A 20,914-nucleotide genomic window follows, 5' to 3' on the forward strand; every position below is an offset into this window, starting at 1 on the left:
TTATATTGTGTTTAGCTATTATAAGTAATCTAGAAATGATTTAAAGTATATGGAAGGATGTGTGTAGAATATATGCAAATACTACAGCATTTTATATAAGGGACTTGAGTGGATTTTGGTGTCCAAGGGGGTCTAGGAACCAATCCCCTGAGGATCCTGAGGGATGACTGTATGTAGATCAGTAGGCTACTCTGTGCATCACAGCGCCCGTGCAGGATTAAAATAGAAGACACTGGGGCCCTCATGGAGGAGGGCCTTTACTGTTTCAGAGTTCCACTGGTAATCATGATGTATAGTCAGGGTTGAGAATTACTATCTCTGACAAGGGGTGGTTATGTAATCAGGTTTATGCTTTTGCTCTGAACTTTCTGGTACTCACTGAAAAAGGGGAAACAGGACTTTCATAGCTCTTAGTATCTTAAAAACTTGCATCACTGGAAGAGGCACTTTTTTCCCCTACCCTGAAACTAATAGAGCTTGATTTTGTAGCTGTGTACAGCTGCTCACTGTCTTTAATAAATAGTTTTTATCAAAGGATTCAGAAACATTCTTTACCTGGAGGGCTTTTTATTGATCTTTGAAGCCGCTGGTATAATATTAAATCGTAACTGTGTGACGGTGTTTCTGCATGAAGCTAAGTGCAGCTTCTTGAAGCCAAAGGTTGCATTTTATTTGTGTTTATATTTCCAGTGCCTAACACATTTTCCAGCACATACTCGGAAGTGTTTTATAAATGTCTTTGGAATAAATGAGTTCAGATGTTTAATTTCCTGGTGAACTAAATTGCCATAAAGATAGAACTTGGAAAATCTAGAGTATGAGATGATTAGCATGCTTCCTAGACCATCTGTCACTAATATTGATTGTTTCTACTTGGCACTGTAGACTTGTTTTTTGGGGGGTGGGTAGCTTGTGTGAAGTTAAAAAACATTAAAAAAAAACCTCTTATGTTATTCTGTACCCCTCTCTTTAGCGGCTTAAAATCAGTTCAGTTTGTAAAAAATTGACATTCTACTCTTCAGTAAGGATGAATGCAGTCACTGGTCATTGCAGTAGCAACACCATTGCTACTGGTAGCGGTTTCTGCCTTGCCCCCTTCCAGTCTGTTTGACACATCAGCCAGAGTGGTCCTTTGAAAACGTAAGTCAGAGCACGCCACTTCTCTGCTCCAAACCTTCCCAGGGTTTCCCATCTCACTGAGATTAAAAGTCAGTGTCCTTACAATGGCCTGCATGTTGGACATGATGACCAAGTCTTGCCCTTTTACGTCTCTGACATCAGCCAGTGCTCTCCCTGGGCTTATTCTCTGCCAGCTGCACCAGCCTCCTGGCTGCTGCTAGGACAGGCTGGGCATGCCCTGGCCTTAGGTCTTTGGCCTTTGGCCTTGCTGCTCCCTCAGTGTGGATGCTCTTCCTCTACATAACTACAGGGCTAGCTTCCCTCACTTTGTCTTCAGGTCTTTGCTTAAATGTCACTTTCTTGTGAGGCTTTGCCAGATCATCTTTTCATTTTTATCATTGCCCCCCCTCCCATCCCTGCTTTATTATTTTTTCTCCCTTAGCACTTATTACCATTGGGCGTAGCACGTTTTAATTTTGAAAGAAGTTATCTATCTTTCTTTTCTTTTTATTAATTTATTTGTTTATTTTATTGGCTTTGTTGAGTCTTCGTTGCTGCACACAGGCTTTCTCTAGTTGTGGCGAGTGGGGGCTACTCTTCATTGTGGTGCATGGGCTTCTCATTGCAGTGGCCTCTCTTGTTGCAGAGCACGGGCTCTAGGTGCGTGGGCTTCAGTAGTTGTGGCACATGGGTTCAACAGTTGTGGTGCACAGGCTTAGTTGCTCTGTGGCATGTGGTATCTTCCTGGGTCAGGGATTGAACCTGTGTCCCCTGTATTGGGAGGCGGATTCTTACCCACTGCGCCATCCAGGAAGTCCCTACCTATCTTTCTTAAACAAAATATAAGCTCAGTGAGGGCAGAGATTTTTGTCTGATTTGTTCACTGCTTTATTCCCATCTTCTAGAGCAGTTCCTGGCACAGAGTATGTGCTCAATAAATATTTGTTGAGCAAATGAATTAATTGTAATAATATAGAATTCTGTGGGATCCAGTATTATTTTTATTTTAAATTTAAAAGGAGGTGTAGCATGGTAAAAGTTTTATATTTCCTGTCAAAAAGTTGCAACCATTTACTCAGTAGCACTACCAAATAACTCATGTTTAAGTTAAAGGGAGAATAGGGCTTAGTCCTATCCTGTACTTTTGAGAAATGGGATTTGATCCATTGTAAAACCATTCGTACCTTGAAGTGACTTTAGTGACAAAGGGACTTAAGATTTTGGATTTCTATCAAGTGCAGCCTATAGATGAAATGGATTTTGAGGATGGACTAATACACGTTAGCCAGAAATATGAAAAAAATGGAAAAATTTTGGTGAGAAATTGGTGAGTGGGAGAATTCTCGAGTGTTCACAGTATGATTTTCATTTTGATTCATTTGAAGGATTGTGAGTTAAAATGCAGGTATAATACCCACACCAAATATTATGTTTATGCTTTTTAGCTAAGGTCAGAGTCCTTACCGTGACCCCCAGGGTTCCATTTGATCTGTGTGCTCTGTCTCTGACTTCTCTTCCTTTTCCCTTGCTCACTCCACACCAGCCACACTGGCATCGTTACTCTTCTCTGGTTGTGTGGCACGCTGCTAACTTAGGATCTTTGCACCACTCATCCTTCTTCCCAGGATATCTGCCCCAGATACTCACATGGCCAACTTCCCACCTTCTTCCCATCTTTGCTTAGATCTCACCTTTTCAGCGGGGCTGACCATGACCTCTCCGTTAGTACTGCACACTGCCCCGGCCGCCTTGCACTCCCTGTCCTCTATTCTGCCAACCTGCTCTACTTTCTTCTTTTTTTAAACATAGCATTTACATTCTCTAAAATATTAGACAATATGCCCTTTATGTTAGCTTTTATTATCTGTCTCTTTCTTCTAGAATATGTTTCAAAAGGTAGGACCTTTATTTTGTTCCTTCAAGTATACCAAGTGCCTAGAACTGTGCTTGGCATGTGGCAGGTTATCAATAAATGTTTGCTGAGTGAATGAATGAGCAAATCATTACTCTTCTTCATAAGTTCCCATAATTCACAGTCAACCTTTATTTACTGGTGTGATAACGGGTATATTTATGTAATTAGCATCTATGGGAACAATCTTTGAAATAATACCACTTGTATTTGTACCTCCATGTTAACATGGGTCAGAATTTCCTTTCTTTCTAAGACTGCGTAATACTGCCTTGTACATCTAGACCACATTTTGTTTATCCATTCAACCATGGACTGACACCTAGGTTGCTTCTACATTTTGGTGGTTGTGAATAGTGCTGCTCTAAACATGGGTGGTCAGGTATCTCTTCGAGACTTTCAGCCCCTTTCAGATCTGTTAGCTTAAAGTAATATTCACATCAGTCAGTTATATTTTCTGTATATGCCTCCATCTTAATTTTATTTCCAGAGGTCTTAATTTTATTTAATGGCATGCTTTTCTTTTATGTAATTCTTTTTTTTTTTAATAAATTTATTTATTGGCTGCATTGGGTCTTTGCTGTGTGAGGACTTTCTCTAGTTGCAGAAAGCGGGGGCTGCTCTTCATTGTGGTGCGTGGGCTTCTCATTGCGGTGGCTTCTCTTGTTGCGGAGCACAGGCTATAGGCACGTGGCTTCTCTTGTTGTGGCACATGGGCTCCATAGTTGTGGCTCATGGGCTCTAGAGTGCAGGCTCAGTAGTTGCGGTGCACGGGCTTCGTAGCTCTGTGGCATGTGGGATCTCCCTGGATCAGGGCTCGAACCCGTGTCCCCTGCGTTGGCAGGCAGATTCTTAACCACTGTGCCACCAGAGAAGCCCCTCTTTTATGTAATTCTTATAAAATTTGTATTTTGGTGTATTTGGTGTAAGACCATGTAGATGGTCTGCTTTTTTAGCATGATACAGTCCTGGAAAGCTGTACATCAAAAAGTGGAACAAACTCCTTGAAAGAATGAGCTGTTACTGTTGTGTCTCCCAGATTACCTAGACTGTGAGTGGCCAGAAACAGTAGAGTGAAGACTAGGAGACTGTTATATTGTGAAAGCCAAAGGAAGAGAACGTTTCAAGAAAGAAAGAATGGACCACAGTGTTGGGTGCTTCTGGGTAATGAGTGGAGCAAATGAGAGGAATTGTTGGGTCATCGAGTTTAGTGCCCTGAGTGAGAGTATTTAGAGTGGACTCGTGAAGGGGGCACCCAGATGCAGTGAGTTGTGGGGAGAGTGGGGAGAAAGGACACCTTAGTAAGTACAGACTAATTTAAGACATTTGGTACTGAAAGGGAGAAGAAAGTTAGGATGATAGTGGAGGGTGTATAAAGAACATTTTTTTTTCCCAGTGGGCAAGCCATGAGCATATTTAAAAGCTGATGGGAAGGATCTAGTTGAGGGCGATATTGAATATTTGAGAGAAGGGTTATTGATAGTTTATGTCAGGACGTTGGAGGGGATGGGATGCAGGTGAAGAAGGAGCTGATGTTTGATGGAGGAGAAGGGCTCCCTTAAATTGTGATCAGGGGAGGAGGGAGGATGGATGCAGAGTTGGGCCTTAAGTGGGTGCAGGTGGGTTGTCGATTTGAGTCTTGGAGAGAGAAAGGAATTCCGATGTGAAGTTTCTGACTTTTCTCTGAACTAGGCATTGAGGTCATCTGTTGAGAGTTATGAGTTAGAAAGGGGAATTACAGTTTTGAGGAGAATAAATAGGGTTCAACATGAATTTCAGTTGCTGGGCTTTTAAAAGGAGTGGCAATATCTACTGCATTTGGGTGTATGTTAAGCATAAAGTTAGATGCCTGGTACTTGAGGGAAAAAAACCTTTTTGCTGTATAAATTTTACACATTTTTTGAAATCCTACCAAGTGCAGTGTATTGTAAGACAGCTCTCGTACCTAGAGAGCTCATAAACTTACAGGGAACATTTATCAAATGCAGTGAGAGGTAAGAACAGTACTGAAATTTCAGAGGTCATATCTGACTGCAGGAGAGCTAGATCTTTGCGTATGGAAAAGATTTCAGGAAGTGTAGATAGGAGGGGGCGAGAAAGTGCCTTCTACTGCAAAGAGTGCAACTAAGAATATGTTGGTACCATGTTAATGGCATGATGAAAATTATCCTTGAATCACTGTGTCTCTATAAAGTTTAAAAACATCAGAGAAGCTTATGACTTTAAAGAAAATTTCATAAAAATATATGACCCCTTCAAAGGAACTTACGTGTATACCTGTTTTGGGAAAATTTATGACTAGTCATCCAGTGTATGACAAGCTTTATGCAGCATTGTAATTTCCCAGTTTGAGTATGATGGATTCATAGAGCTCATTAAGTGTAAGTAGTATTTGTTTGATTCATTCAAGCTTTTTTTCTCTCTTGAACAGAAGATTTAAAAAAAAATTCCAAATTTGAATCCAGGACTTGGAAAATGCCAGTTGTCTAAATACAGTACCATATTGTGATAAATATAGCTATTGAAATTTTAAGAATCCTTTCACAAAACTTTTAATATTCATAGCAGAACTTTTTTTGGAATGTTATCTGAAAAGCAGAGGACCATTTTATTATCAGAGCTGACTATTAATTAGGGTATTGTTTCAGATATAAAAGTTGATCTGCCACTGAAATTCTATTTGAATATGTATAGTTCCAAGCTTGCTTTGTGTATTTAATAACTTTAGTACCATAATTACTCTGTTTACAATTAAATTTTGGTGAATATGCTAATATGGAATATACCAGCGAGTGATCTCAGTAAAGGGCAGTGTTGATTTGCATTTGCATGTGCTTCTCACTTGCATCTGAATTTCATTTTAGTATCAGTAGGAACAGAAGTGGTTGGGTTATGTAATGGTTAGTGACGGTAAAGTTTCTTTTCTGTGAAATCTCTGTTGCATTGGCCGTCATAACAGTGGATTTGCTTTGCTCCAGGTGGGCGGAAATTATGCAGAAAGATTTAATTTGGTGGAGGTTTGTGCCCTCCAGTTTATTGTTTAATAGAAAGCTTAATGTCGGTATTGGTTTCATTATTAAATATACTAAAGCAGTGGTTTAATTCCAGAGAGTATCTTAAGTTCTTTACTGAGGTAGATGCTTATGGTCATGGTATTTATTACAGTTTTTGAGCAAGGACTTCTGGTTTTAAATAATTCTCCTTTCTTCTTTTCAGAAATCCTCTGAAAAGGAACAAGGAAATTGAGACACAATGATTTCATATTCTCTGAAACTCGGAGACTTCTTTTACTCTGAACCAGAAAATAATAGGGGTTGCCAAGTACAGTGAAGGTCAAATAGGGGTGTGGGAGGATGCTGAAAGGGGGCCCTCTCGGGTCTGAGATCCTTTTCAGACAAAGCTGGCAAAGTAGGGTTCCCCAAAGGAAGTGGCACGCCCGAAGGGCACACCCAGTAGCCTTTGTTGGGAAAAACAGGAATGGGTGTTGGCAGAAAAGGGCCCTAGGACACTTGATGGTGTGATGAAGTGTTCTATATCCTGATCAGGGTGGTTGGTGCTCAAGTGTGTATGCATGTGCGAACATTTGTCAACCTGTGTATACATTTGTGTAGGTTATCAATTTATTGCCTCTCAACTCCAAATACACTTTTCTTTGCTCTGTTGGTGATACTTGAACTAGACTCTGTAGACATTTTTTCCTCTCCAGCATAGTGTTAGCTTAGTCAGTAGAGGGTGAGCGAAGGATACTGCCAGGCAGACTGGGAAAGGACTTCTCTTGCTGTTGCAGTGGGCTTGGTTTTTTTTCTCTCTCTTAAGGTGTGGATGCCAGCGTACTTACTCTCTGTGACTTCCTTTAGCCCCTGGTAGGCAGCACAGGACCCCAGTGGGTGGATTCCGGTGGACCAGGTGTCACCCCAGAGAACTCTGCCACCCAGTGGGCTGTAGCTACAGCCTGTGCAGTGCACAGTTCCTTTCTGTGTTCTCTCCCTTAATCTCATGGATAGTATCTGCTCCCTGCCTTTGCTATTCCTTAGAGTTCTCTTTTACCTCTTTTAATAGTCAGCCACCTTTTAGAAATTAATTATTTTTATATTAAGTTTTCTTAAGTTACTTGTGCATTTTTTTTCTTCTCCTTATTGGACCCTGACTGTTATAACACTTAAGGTTTGTGTAATTTACAGTGTTAATTTTACACAAGTGAAAAAATAGGATGAAATAAATCATAAGTGTATAGCTTGATTAATTTTAATGACATGAGCATACCGTTTGGGTATCACCCAGACATGGGGTATGGAACATGACCAGATCCCCAGAAACCTTCTGCTTCCAACTCTTAGTCATTTCCTCCCTGCAGTGATTCCCGCTCTTTAACTTCTGTCATCGCAGATTAGCGAAATGGAATCACGAGTGTCTTGTCTTATGCCTGGCTTCTTTTTTCAGCATAGCATTGGGAGTTTCGTGGGTTTCCGGTGTTTGACTATTTTGAGTAAAGCTGCTGTTATCCTTCTTTTGGTGGACGTGTCTTTTGGTGGACATGTTTTCATTGCTCTCAGGTATATACATGGAAGAGGAATTGTTGGGTCAGGTAGCAGCTACTGCAAAACAGACTTTCAGAACTGTTGAAACATTGGCACATGTATGAGAACTGCATTTGCTCCACAGCAGTACCAACACTCGGTATTGTGAAGCTTTCACAACTAAGATCTTTACAACTTTTAAGGAATAGATAATTCAAATGCTGTTTAAATTTTTTATATTGTGGTAAGAGAAGAAAAACTTCTAAAGTATTTTTATGAAGTGAGCATAATATTGATATCAAAACAAATAAATATGGTAGAAAAAAGAAAACTATAGACCAGTTTTATGAATATCAATTTTATTCCTGAATAAAATATTAGCAAGTAAAATCCAGGAACACACTCTAAGAATCATAACCATAATCAGGTATTATGTTTCTTTTTTTAAAGGGATGGTTATTGTGTTAAATTGCTCTGCACAACTATGTGGCGTTCCAGCTGCATTTCTTTGTCTTTTGTGTCTCTCCACAATTTCAAAGGTGAGTTATTGACCAAATGCTTCTGTATTAATCTGCTGCCGTTGCCACCCACTGCATCCATCAGAAGCCGGCCTCTGAGCCCTGCCATGGCTGTTGGTTGCCTGTGGCTGGCCTAAGATTGAAGGGCTGGCAGAAGGGAGGCTTCTGCATCTTTTTTCCACGAGAAGCCATTGGAGGAAGGGAGTTTCATTTAGGGGCATTTTAAAGAAAATTTCGTAGTGACCCCTTTCTATCAGAGCAGCAGAGTATTTTTAAATGACTTCTTCACATTCATGTGGAGTAGATAGAAGTGTGAGGCAAGTTTTAATCCAAGCATAAAGTTAGTTTCAGTTACTAATTAGTAAACCAACATTCCCTCCCCTCCCCTTCCCTTGTAATCTAGGACCTATGTTGTACAAGTTTATATGAACTTTTTTTTGTATTTAGTTTACTTGAGTTGGTTTGATATATTTAAGTTCCTCAAACACTTGTGGATCTCCCTAATGTGTATGGAAGACTGACTAAAAGGGGAAAAAAAAAAGCTGGATAGCCATTTGGGAAAAGCTGGATTCCGACCTCATATCTTATACCAGTATAAGTGCAGACAGATAAAAAATTTACCAAGAAATTTTATGAAACCATAAAATAACTGAAGGAGAACTTGGGAGATGTTTGAAAAAAGAAATTTGGGAGAGGTCTTTCTAAGGATGGCATAAAACCCCAAAGCTAAAAATAAACAGTATCAAAAGATAAATAAATTGGGGAAAGTGTTTGTAATGTAAAGAGCTAATTTCTTTAATATGTATAGAAAATATAAGAAGTACCTATAAATAAAAAAGCAGAAGGCTACCAGTGGTTCACAGGAAGTTAAGTACAGATTTTACTTTGGAGTCTTTTCTTTCTTGTGTGTGTGTGTGTGTGAGTGATTGGACAAGCTCATGGAGTATGAAAAGATTTCCAGTTTTGATCCCTTGGTGATTGTTAATTATGGGAACAGTAATCTTTTAATGTTTAAAAACCATAAAATATTTCACAATACAGAAAATCTTATTAAGCAAGTATAGACTTAATAAATGAGAAGGTACTTTTATAACAACCACCTGTGTCAAGAAATATTACTGTACCCACCATGTGCCCCATCCTAATCACAACTTTCTTATGCTTCCCCAAAGTAACTTCTAGCTTTTATGGTAATCGTTTTCTTTTCTTTATAGTCTTACGGCTCAAATGTGTATCCCTAAACACTGTGGTTTAGATTTGCCAGGTTTGTTAGATGTGTTGTTTTAAGTCTTTTTAAACCTAGTTTTCTTCTCCCTCATCTCTTCTTTTTCCCCCTTTTTTTGTTGAAGAAATGGGATTATTTGCACCATAGGGTTTCCCACGGTTAGAATTTTGCTGATTGCATTTCTCTGTTACAGTTTATCATATTCTTCTGTTCCCTTCATATCTTATGAATTGATAGGCTGAATCAGATTCAGGGTCTCTTTATTTTTTATTTATTTTTTGGCAGGATTACTTCATGGGTAGTGGTGTTTGTTTTTTTTTTTTTTATCAGGAGGCATATAATGTTTGGGTATTTCTCATATTTTGATGTTAGTAGCTATCAGTGCTCAATGTCTGGATGCATTAATTCATTAGGAGGTAGAATTGGTGTTAAGCTAAAACCATTCTTATTCACTTATTAGCTGAAATTTTTCTCTAAGGAGAAATTTCTCTTCATCTTCTGTTTAGTTCCCCAGTGGTAAAATTCATGTAAGAAAGAAAAGATAGATGCTCGATCCTTTCCCTTTATTCACCAGTTTTCAAAATTGAGTGATTTTCCTGTTATCCTCTAGAGGTGACGTCTTAAGTTTTCTTACTATTATAAACTCTTGGATTTACCCATTTTGTGTGCTTTAATCCATTATGATTATTATCTTTATTGACTCAAATTGGCTCATCTTTGGTCAGCCGGAACATCTTTCAAGTTGACTCCTTAGACATATTTGACATCATTCTACTATTTTTTTATAGCTTCCTTGACATCTAGAAATGATGAGTATTCCAAGTTTATCTCGTACATTTCCAGCCTCAGCCCTGGAATCGTTCATGTCTTCAAGGAATCTGGTTTCTTTTAACAGGAAATGTTAATTCAGTAATATAGTTTGTGTACTAGGGATACTCATTGCTACTGGGTTGTTTATTGTTTCTAAGCTTTTTTTGTGAATGGGGCTAGAAAATACAAAGGTGTGTGTGTGTGTGTATTCTTTCTGTAAAAGATAAAGTACTTTCTGAATTAAAAAATACTTCCAAATATAATCCTCACTCTTTTTTTCATCTGAATCCTCTTTATTCCGTATTTGAATCCTGATTTTTAAGGACAGTGATGGTAGAATTAACACATCGCATAATTATTCATTTGCATTGTTCCACATCTGTGCCCACAGTAGCTTCAGTTAACAAAACCAAGTATACCACAATGTGATTACTGGAAAGTTGATTTTTTTGCATATTTTCCCATTTTTTGCAATTGTACTATGTCTACGTTGTCGTAACTTGTACCCGTTGTGTATTCTGTCCCCTCTTCTATGGCCCTGTCGAGGCGCAGTCCTACAAAGAGGGATTTACTGCTCACTGTCAGTTCGCAGAGATGTTTCTTTAGTCATTTTAGATATCGGAGGCTTGTTCTCTAGTAGATTCTTATTTCCTTTTCCCATTTCCATGTTGATAACACTTAGAAGTCTTCGATTTGAAATTTAACTGAGTATAGACTCTGGTTCATGTTTTCTTTCCTTGAGTCTTAAATATGTTACTTCCTCTTTTTTCTGGCATAAAGTGTTGCTGTCAAAGTCATGACAATATGATTTTACTTTCCTTACAAAATATCTTTTTTTTTGGCCTGAGTGTACACAGAATATTTTCTTTTACTATTAAATTCAGTAATTTTACTAGACTAGACTGTGTCTTAGTGTTGGTCATCCTGGGTTGATTAGTATGTGGTGTGATCTCTCACTTTGTGGTTTCACATTTTTTTTTAAGCTCAGGAAAGTCATCTTGAATTAAAGCATTTAACTGTCTTTACTATAAGGAAATCATCAAATAGAAGATTACTCTGATGATTTGATAAAGTTGGATAAAATTTAGAAGGCATTCATTTTAGTATTTGAAAGTACTGTGTGTCTTGGTTATTTCTTTAACTCAGTCTACTACTGTGTTTTTAAAAGTCACCTTTTTTTGGTGTTTTGGGTCTGGGCTATCATGGTTACAACTGAAATTCCATTCAGGAAAATTTTATAATGATTACAAACACATTAAGAGAATTAATTGATATGAAGAAATAACAGACATTCTTCTTGAAGATTTTGTTAATTTAGAGAATATTTAGACAATGAAGGTGTATCAGTATTCTGTAGGAAAAAGTTAAGTTTAAAAATCCTCAATAAATTAATAAAGAGCATTGCATAAATGGAGTTTGTGTATGTGGAGTGATATGGTAGATATTTGCTAAAATTTTTCAAATCTAATGTAGTATGTATGTATTTAGAATATCTAGGCTCAAAAGCAAACTGCTTATGTAAGTTGTCATATCTTAACAGACATCTTTCATCTAAATCGCCGTTTCAAATGTTGCAGACTACCTTAAAACTCTTATCACCCTCTTTACGATAACTCTAATACAGTTTTCCGGAACTATAGGATCCTAAAAACTACTTGTTTTAAATCTTTTTCAATTAATAGATAAAAATAGATTAATCTGAGAGTTTGAAATCACACACACCACACCAGCATACATACTCTTTGGTTCATGTTTTCTTTCCTTAAGTCTTTTTTTTTTAATAAATTTATTTATTTTATTTATTTATTGGCTGTGTTGGGTCTTCGTTGCTGCACATGGGCTTTCTCTAGTTGCTGTGAGCGGGGGCTACTCTTCATAGTGGTGTGCAGGCTCCTCATCGTAGTGGCTTCTCTTGTGGAGAACGGGCCCTTAGGCGCATAGGCTTCAATAGTTGCGACACATGGGCTCAGTAGTTGTGGCTCATGGGCTCTAGAGCACGGGCTCAATAATTGTGCACGGGCTTAGTTGCTCCGTGGCATGTGGAATCGTCCCAGGGCAGGGCTCGAACCCGTGTCCCCTGCATTGGCAGGTGGATTCTTTACCATTGCGCCACCTAACAAGTCCTTTCCTTAAGTCTTAAATATGTTAACTTCCTTTTTTTTCTGGCCCACTGAGTTCATACTCTTGCCCAAGAACTTGGCCCTTACTCTGCAGGTCACTAGCCTTGCTGGTCACCACCCTGCCTGCCTGCCCCCCCCCCCCCCCCCCCCCCCCGCCCTCAGTGAAGTAAGTTAAATCTGAGGGCACTTAAAATCCAGAGAGAAGTGACTAGATCAAAATCACCCAAAACTGGCCTCACCTACACTCGAATCTAGGTCTTTTCATTGTAATCCTGTGCTCTTTTCACAGTAAAACACTGCTCTCCGTGAATGTTATGCTAAGCTTGTCTGTTAGTAAGAAAAGTAAATAGAAATTCATCTCCAAAAGGAGAATTGGTGAGAAGGGAAGCATAGGAATGCTGGATATCACCAGCTTTGCCTTTTCTGTGAATGCAAGTGACTTAACAGCCGCAGTTTCTCCCGGTCACTCCGTTATGGTGCCTTTTGTAATTGTGAGTCATGTTGGTGAGGCTTTGGAGCCAGGGAGTCCTCAGTGCAGACTTGTGTTGTTCTGCCACTTAGTAGGTTTATAACCTTGGACAGATTGCTTAACTTCTCTGAGCCTTAATTTCCTCATGTGTAAAATGGGAATGATAACATAATCTTCATGGAGTTGTGAGGATGGATGGGTATGTGTAAAACATCTACTATCTTGCTATAAATACTCTTTCTCTTTCCTCTCATGTTAACTGTCATGTGTTTTCAGTCTTTGTACTGTGTTCTTCTCCCATCAGCATTGACCTCTGTACACTCCTCATTGCATTAGTATGAAGTGTGCATTCTGATCGGATGTACCTTTCCCCCTCTTTTGTTGTTGTTAAATAGCATTTTTAGTCATAGATGATATTATACCACTGGAACTTTAAATATTTTCTTGAGCGTAATTGCATGGCTCGTGTTATGTACTGTTTATCTCCTAAGAAATAATCAAATAGGATTGAGCACTTATAAATCAGAATTAACAGATGTCCTTTATTTAAGTTTTGGAGTAAGTAGGAATTTGAATAGCATCTTTGTTGCACCGAAGCTTTCCTAAGCGAAAAGGTTTTCAGCACTTCTAGGATTATAATTTTGAGTGTTGCTTTGTTTTATATTATAGTGAAAATGCCTCGTGTAAAAGCAGCTCAAGCTGGAAGACAGGGCCCTGCAAAGAGACGTCTTGCAGAACATTTTGCAGCCGGGGAGATAATCACTGACATGACCAAAAAGGAATGGAAACTAGGATCTCCCATTGGCCAGGGTGGCTTTGGTTGTATATATCTTGGTAAGTGTACCACTGCTTCTAATTGTCAGTCCAATGATGTATATGCTTTGTTATCAAAATATTGATAGTTTCTTAATTGTGAACTTTTTACAGGATGTTCCTAATGATCTATAGTCAATATAATATTGTATAACTAGGCAAAAATGCATCTCTGACATGGTAGTGGAGAAGACAGTTGATTTAATCACAGTAGAAACAGAGGATAAAATATCTGTAATATTGTCATTAGTGAGCATGTGGCTTTAGATTTTTAAGATATTCTATATAATATTAGTCTTTTTTTTTTTCTACTCACATTTTTTTTTTATTATTTTTTTGGGGGGTACACCAAGTTCAATCATCTGTTTTTATACACATATCCCCATATTCCCTCCCTCCCTCAACTCCCCCCCCACCCTCCCTCGAGTCCCCCCCACCCTCCCCATCCCAGTCCTCTAAGGCATCTTCCATCCTCGAGTTGGACTCCCTTTGTTATACAACAACTTCCCACTGGCTATCTGTTTAACCGTTGGTACTATATATATGTCTGTGCTACTTCCTCGCCCCGTCTCAGCCTCCCCTTCACCCCCCGCCCCCTCCCAAACCTCGAGTTCTCCAGCCCATTCTCTGTATCTGCGTCCTTGTTCTTGTCACTGAGTTCATCAGTACCATTTTTAGATTCCGTATATGAGTTAGCATACAATATTTGTCTTTTTCTTTCTGACTTACTTCACTCTGTATGACAGACTCTAGGTCTATCCACCTCATTACATATAGCTCCATCTATTAATCTTCTTTGAGACCCAAAGAAAGCCATACCTTTCTTTCCCTACCTCCACCCAATTAGGATGTATTCCCTTTGTTTTGGTTTAATTTGGAGATTTTCAGATCTTTAATAGGTATGGATTAACTTTTTCTTTTTATACAACCCTAATAGTCATCATAGTGGAATTTAGGAGAATGACCTAGAAATTGCAGATGAGGCCAGAAATTGTGCTATTTAATTAGCATAGTTACCCTGAAATTTGGGGGGACCCATTGTGGAACCCTGAGGTTCTGTAAGTTAACTAATCTGTTGATTTTAAAAATATTTTACCTGATTGCTTCTAAAGTTGTCTGCTTCACCAAGAATATTAGTAGTGATACAGTACATTTCATGATTGCTTTTGGTATTTCTTTCTAACTTTACCCTTTACGAGGGGTCTGACTCAGCCAGGACCAATGGGCTGTAGTTGGTTAGCCCCAGTCTCTGGAGGTATGTTCATGAAACATAGCTTAAAACCCAGTGCTTTACTATATAGTATAAATATAATCTCTCTAGGTTAGTGGCACCTATCTTTGGGGAAATAGGTGTTGATTGTTTAGTTTTATTCAGAATCCAACCAATTCCAGTGAACTAGGCTATCTGACTTAACTGAAAGCCCTCATAAATCATGAAAGGTTAGAGCTATATTAGCCAGGTATGTATTTTTGACCTTGTGATTTAGAGATGGCAGATTATATAAGCTCTCTCTACCGCAGAATGTGTGGACTTAGGACACCCTATATTAGGGATGGGAACTTGTCTGAAAGCAAGTCAAGTCTTCATTTGGTATTAGTTTGCTTTTGTAAACTTTGGCAGTTTGCAGCTTGCTTTTGCATGTGTGCTAGCTGTTCAGAAAGTGCCATCCAATAGTATTTTTAAAATCTAATGGCTTAACAAATTTCTGTAATAAAACTTTGCTTTTGTAAAACTGGATGATCAGTCTGGAGAAGGGATTTGCTTCAATACTGCTGCCTCCACTTTCTCTCTCTGTGCCCACTGACACCAAAACAGCCATATTCAAGATCATCGGCAATTTCTGAGGATAATTTTCTGCTAAAAGGTGGCTTTTGAATTTTGTTTAGATATTTTCCGAAGCATTTGATACTGTTTTTCTTTTGCATAAAAGTTGCTTTCATTGTCTTTCATGATAACATGCCTTCACCCCTAGTTTTCCTCCTACCTCTCTGGATATGCTAAGTCATATTTGTAGGTACTTCTGTGCTCTCTAGCTTCCGTTCCTCGGGCTCACTTTTCCGTATAGTCTCTCTGAGTGATGTCATCAAGTCTCTTGGCTTCTGTTATTGTCTCTTTACTGCTGATTTTCCTACCTTTTGTCCATAGGCAAGGATTTGGTCCCCTGAGTCCAAGCCCATAGCCAGTGGCCTGTAAGGAATCTCTGAATGACCCACAGGCATGTCTAAAATTTACATCATCTTTCATCTCGTGATTCTCTCATGATCAGGAGAGGAATATCTGAACGAATGACACCCCTCAAGCCACACACTGGGAAGGCATTCTCAAATACTGCTTCACTAATATTCCTGGTGCTTCATCTGGTCCTGTTGCTTTAACTGTGTGACTTCTCAGATCCATTCATTTCTCTCTGTCTTTGCCGATACTACCTTAGTGCAGGTCATTTTCCTGTTTTGTCTGGATTCTCACTACGGCAGTGGATTTTCTCTGCTCAGCATCCTGTTATTCTCGCTGTGGCTTGAGCGATCTAGTCTATTTAGACTTCTTTAATGGCTTCCCAGTGCCCTTAGGATAAAGTGTCAGACTTTGAGAGTGGCATACCAGACCCTTCATGTAGTTTGGTCCCTACGTAACTTTTCTCTTCATTCCTTTTATTCTGTCGAAATCTCTTTGTTGACTATTGTGCTGCCCTTTGCTTCTTGATCTTTGTGATGCTTCTTTTGCTTCCCTTTTCCAAAGCTGAGCTTAGGGCAGGTGCTCTCTGTGTGTAATGCCCCTCTGTTAACTCTGTCATAGTACTTTCCATGCTGCACTGAAATTACTTTTCTTTCTTCCAGAATAAACATGTCCTCCTTGACAATGAGACAGCTCTTCTTCTTATTCTTTTCCTAGTGCCTTAGCATATTTTGCAGTATGTGTTTGAATGAATTATTGAACTTCCCTTTTTCCCTTTTCCTCATTCGAATTGTGTAGTATTATTGGGATACTATCCTCATTTTAATATTTTGTGCACTAAATGCTTATTTAAAAAATTTTAACCTTGCGTTATTATTAATTCAGTATCTAAGTGATGTGTTCCTTCGGGCTGTTCCTTAAGGAGCTCAGACTTATTCATTTGTCCATTTAGCCATTTTTATGACTTGGTGTTCTTTCTTAGTCTGAAGCATTTTAGCTGCAGTCTTTTCACTGTACTGCTGCTTCCCAGCTGATTGGTGGCTTTGTGGTTTCCTTTGCCTGTCCCTCTTCATCTCTTCAGCTTCTAAGGTGAGGATGCCTTAGGGCTCAGTCCTAGGATTCCTTCTTTTCTCTGTCTGCACTCCTTCCCCAGGGGCTCTTCCATTTTCATGGCTTTAAATGAATAGCATTTCTATCTTGACTCTCAAATTTCTTCCTCCAACTTGGACCGCTCTTCTGAACTCAGGACTTGTATGTCAGCTGCCTATTTAACACCTGAACTTGGATGTTTAATAAGCATCTCAAACTTAAAACACCCTAAAGCACCAGCTCCACCTGCAGTTTTCTCTGCCTTAGTAAGTAGCAACTTCCTCTTTCCAGTTGCTCAGGCCAAAAACCTGGAGTCATCCTTATCTCTTTTTCCTCCTCTTACCCCTCTATAGAGCAAATCTGGTTGACTCTTCTCTAAAAATACATCCACAATCTGACCACTTATCACTGCCTTGTCTGTTACTGCTCTGGTTCAAGCCACACCATTTCTCACCTGAATCATTGTAATATCCTAACTGATCTCCCTACTTTTGCTCTTGCCCTCTACCCTCCGTTCTCCACAAAGCTGCCTGGAGAATTCTTTAGGAAATCAAAATCTGAGATTACCATTCCTCTCTCAAAACCTTCCAGTGGCTCAGCATCTCATTCATAGCTGCAGCTTTAGGTCACCTGTCCAGCTCATTGCATTTGTTCTCTGCTGCTTTTCTGATCTGTCCCCTGTTACTTTCCACTGCACTTAGTCTCTCCAGCTACATCAGGGCCTTTGTGCTTGTCTGCCTGGAATGTTCTCCCAGACCACAGCTCCAGTGACACCTCAGTGAGGTTTCTCTTACTAACTTGCAGCACTGTGCCTGTCTTTCCTGCTTAATTTTTCCTCTCTAGCACTCACTACCATCAAACATACTTGATATTTTAATTGTTGTCTGTGTCCTACCACTGAAATGTTAGCTTTATAAGAGTAGAGACTGTGTTTGCCTGTTCACTACTAAATCAGTTTCCTAGAAACTGGCATGTAGTAGGTATCTGGTAAAGAATTATGTGTGTTTAATGAATATGGGCAACCTTATATTCCTAACTCAGCATTTCAGAGCAACTGTGCTTCCTTATTTGCATGAAATAAAGTGACAGCCACATTAAAATTATTCTGGACGGCAGTTCAGAGTTCTAGTGCCAATATCCTGAACTGTTGATCTCGATGAGTTTTTTCCTCCTAAACGAGTGCTTTTTAGAGCTTTAGCTCCCTCTTTTCTTACCTTCCTAATACTCTTTCTTAAAAGGATTCCCTAGTTTGTTAAATTTAAGAAATTGTATCAGTTGTCATCCTCTTGGGAATTCACAGCATACATTAGCATATGAAAGACCATGAGTACTTTTGAATTAAAGAAATCTTTAACTCAGTTTTCCATACTTAATTGATGATCATATTGAAGACAGCAGCAATTGTAAGATGCCTTCCAATTTCAGACATGTTAAATCATGGGAAAAAGTCTTAAAATTTATGAGATATACAGTAATGATATCCTGAGACACATATTTGGGAACTGAAATTTATTCTATCAAGAGGTAATAGGTATAGAGATCTAAATATTAATAAAGGGTTAATAACAGGCTATTTATAATAATGCTACTTCTTGTTCTGATATTACATATGTCACTTTTTCAAACAGCTGATATGAATTCTTCGAAATCGGTGGGCAGCGATGCACCCTGTGTTGTAAAAGTGGTAAGGACGTGTTCCAGCTGCTTTTTTTCTTTCCTGTTGATTTAGTTGTAGTGTTTACTTTGTAAAACATTCCTTTTGATAACTAGAATTAATTAACCCATAAGGTACTATATTTTTAATAATGTTTCATCAATATTAAATGAGACACAAAAGTAGCTTTATAATTTTAAATAATTTGAGTTCAAAAATTCTCCCCTTTCTTTAGAGTTAGAGTGGCACTAGTATTTGTGGAAAAAAATGAATGAAAGCCTGGAGTTTTGCAGATGTAGAGTAAAAATATTCAGTTGATTCTGTTTATTTCAACTATATTTACAATAGATGAGATGCTTTTTATATTTATATTCTGCAAGACTATCCTACTTTAATGAAATTTTATTGTATTTTATCTTGCATTTGCTTCTGAACTTACACTTGGTCAATTTTTTCTTTTCGTTTATTTCCAATTATCTTTCCTTCCCCTTTCATTTTAGTAAATGAAATTATTTATTTGTGGTCACCTTGAAACTTCTTTTTGCTATGCTGACGTTGTAATTAGTTTGTAATGAGTGAAGGTAGACAATATCCTGTCTAACACAGGCATACTCTGAATAGCCAGGTAGGTTTATATATTGGTGCACTAAAAGGCATTTTAGCTATTTTTTGTTAGTATGCAAGGTAGTATGCATCTTTTTGCTTACCAACATTTGTAACTCCCCTCTCTCAAAGTTCTTTAATACATGTGAAGAACATAGTTTTGTTAAATAGAAGAGGTAACAGAGATAATTTGGGCAGATTATCACATAAGTCCCCTCCCCCTGCTTTTTTTCACTAAAGACTACAGATTTCTGAAATTAGAATTACACCAAGGTCTTTTGATTTGATTTGTTTTATTTTACTCTGTTTTTTAAAAGAATATATTTGATCTCTTATGAGTTAGTAACTCTTTGGGGCCTGAGTTATTTTAGTGATTGTTTTTGCCAAGTTTTTATTCAGGCACAGTTTTTACAAGGAAATAAACACAATTTGAATACTTTTGACAAGTGCATATACCTGTATAACCCTACGCCTATTAGAATATAGGGCATTTACGTCACTCCCCAAAGATCTTGTGTCATTTGCTGGTCAAACCCCTAATTTCTCACACCGTTGGAAGGAACCACTTGTCTGAGGGTTTTTTTTGTTTTGTTTTCCTGTGGATTAGTTCTCCTCTTCTGGAATGTCATATAAGTGGTATTTATACAGTTCATACTGTTTTGTCTCTGACTACTTATGCTCAACATAATGTTTTAAAGATTGTTGTGTTTCAGGTGCTTGTTCAGTCTTAGCTCAGTAGTATTATATCGTAACCATGTTAGAGTTTGTTTTCCATTTCCTGTTGGTAAACATTTGGGTTATTTCCAGTTTGGGGCTATTATGAGCTTCTATAAACATTCTTGTACATATATTTTTGTTTTCCTTGGATCAATACCTAGAAGTAGAATTGCTGGTTTATAGGGAAGGTGTATACTTAAATTTATAACAAAATAACAGACAGATTTCCAAAGTGGTTTTTGCCATTTTCCACAGCCTCCAGTAACCAGTATTGTGTGAGAGTTCTGGCTGCTCCACATGCCCTTCAGCACTTGGAATTGTTGGGGGGGGAGGGGGGTTTGTTTGTTTCTTTTGGCCATGATATCAGAAGTATAGTAGTGTCTCATAGTTTTTATTTATATTTACTTGACGGCTGATTTTGGGCACTTTTTTGTTGTGCTTATTGGCCATCATATATTTTCATTTGTGGAGCGCCTCCTTAGCCTTTTGTGGTCTACCCCTCCCTCCCCCACCTTTTTTTTTTAAATAACTAGGTTGTTTTGCTTTTTATAATTTGGTAGTAAGAGAGCTGTTTTGGATACAAGTTCTTTCTTAGGTATATGTGTTGTAAATCTTTTCTCCCTGTTTGTAGTTTGTCTGTTTACTTTCTGAATCCTTTTCCAGCATCTTTTGAGGTGAATCATAGGATTTTCTTCCTTTATTCTGTTAATGTGGCAGTTATATTGATTGATATTTGATCGGTGAACATTGTATTCTTAACATACAGTCCACTGAGTTATGTTGTATTATGCTTTTTATGTAACGCTGGAATTGATTTCCTAATATTAAGAATTTTTACGTCTTTGTTCATGAGGGATATTGGTCTTTAATTTTTTTCTAATGTTCCTACAATGAAAACATTTCTCATCTTGTTGTCTGGTGCTGGGTTCAGGGTTTTGGCATGCTGTGTTCAGTCTCCCCTTCTGGCCCCGCAGCATCCTAAGTGTCCTGTCACGGGGCTCACTTTGCTTGTTTCCTGTCTTTCAGAAGTCACGGTCATGTACTGCGTGTTTTGTCTAATGTCTGAGACTAGTAATTTCCTATATTTTGTCCAACTTTTATATTTGTTTACAGCGGGAGGGCTAGTTGGGTCCCAGCTATTCTGTCATGCCTGTAGGTGGAAGGAATGCTTGTAA

General features: G+C 38.4%; 1 protein-coding gene across 7 annotated transcripts in view; it reads left to right on the forward strand.

Annotated features, from left to right (window-relative positions):
• Nucleotides 1-20,914, forward strand: part of VRK1 (VRK serine/threonine kinase 1) — an 85,448-nt gene that overhangs the window by 19,910 nt on the left and 44,624 nt on the right. For 5 of the 7 annotated variants that reach the window (XM_057733269.1, XM_057733274.1, XM_057733270.1 and 2 more), the window contains exons 1-3: nt 7,999-8,087; nt 13,360-13,524; nt 18,394-18,449. In XM_057733269.1, the coding sequence (XP_057589252.1) occupies nt 8,033-8,087; nt 13,360-13,524; nt 18,394-18,449 (276 nt within the window). In that variant the 5' untranslated portion in view covers nt 7,999-8,032. Of the gene's footprint in view, nt 1-7,998; nt 8,088-13,359; nt 13,525-18,393; nt 18,450-20,914 lie in introns of those variants that run through there. The other 2 variants (XM_057733271.1, XM_057733276.1) reach the window with 1 other exon arrangement.

Source organism: Hippopotamus amphibius, chromosome 4 (assembly GCF_030028045.1).
Source record: "Hippopotamus amphibius kiboko isolate mHipAmp2 chromosome 4, mHipAmp2.hap2, whole genome shotgun sequence".
Taxonomy (NCBI): domain Eukaryota; kingdom Metazoa; phylum Chordata; class Mammalia; order Artiodactyla; family Hippopotamidae; genus Hippopotamus; species Hippopotamus amphibius.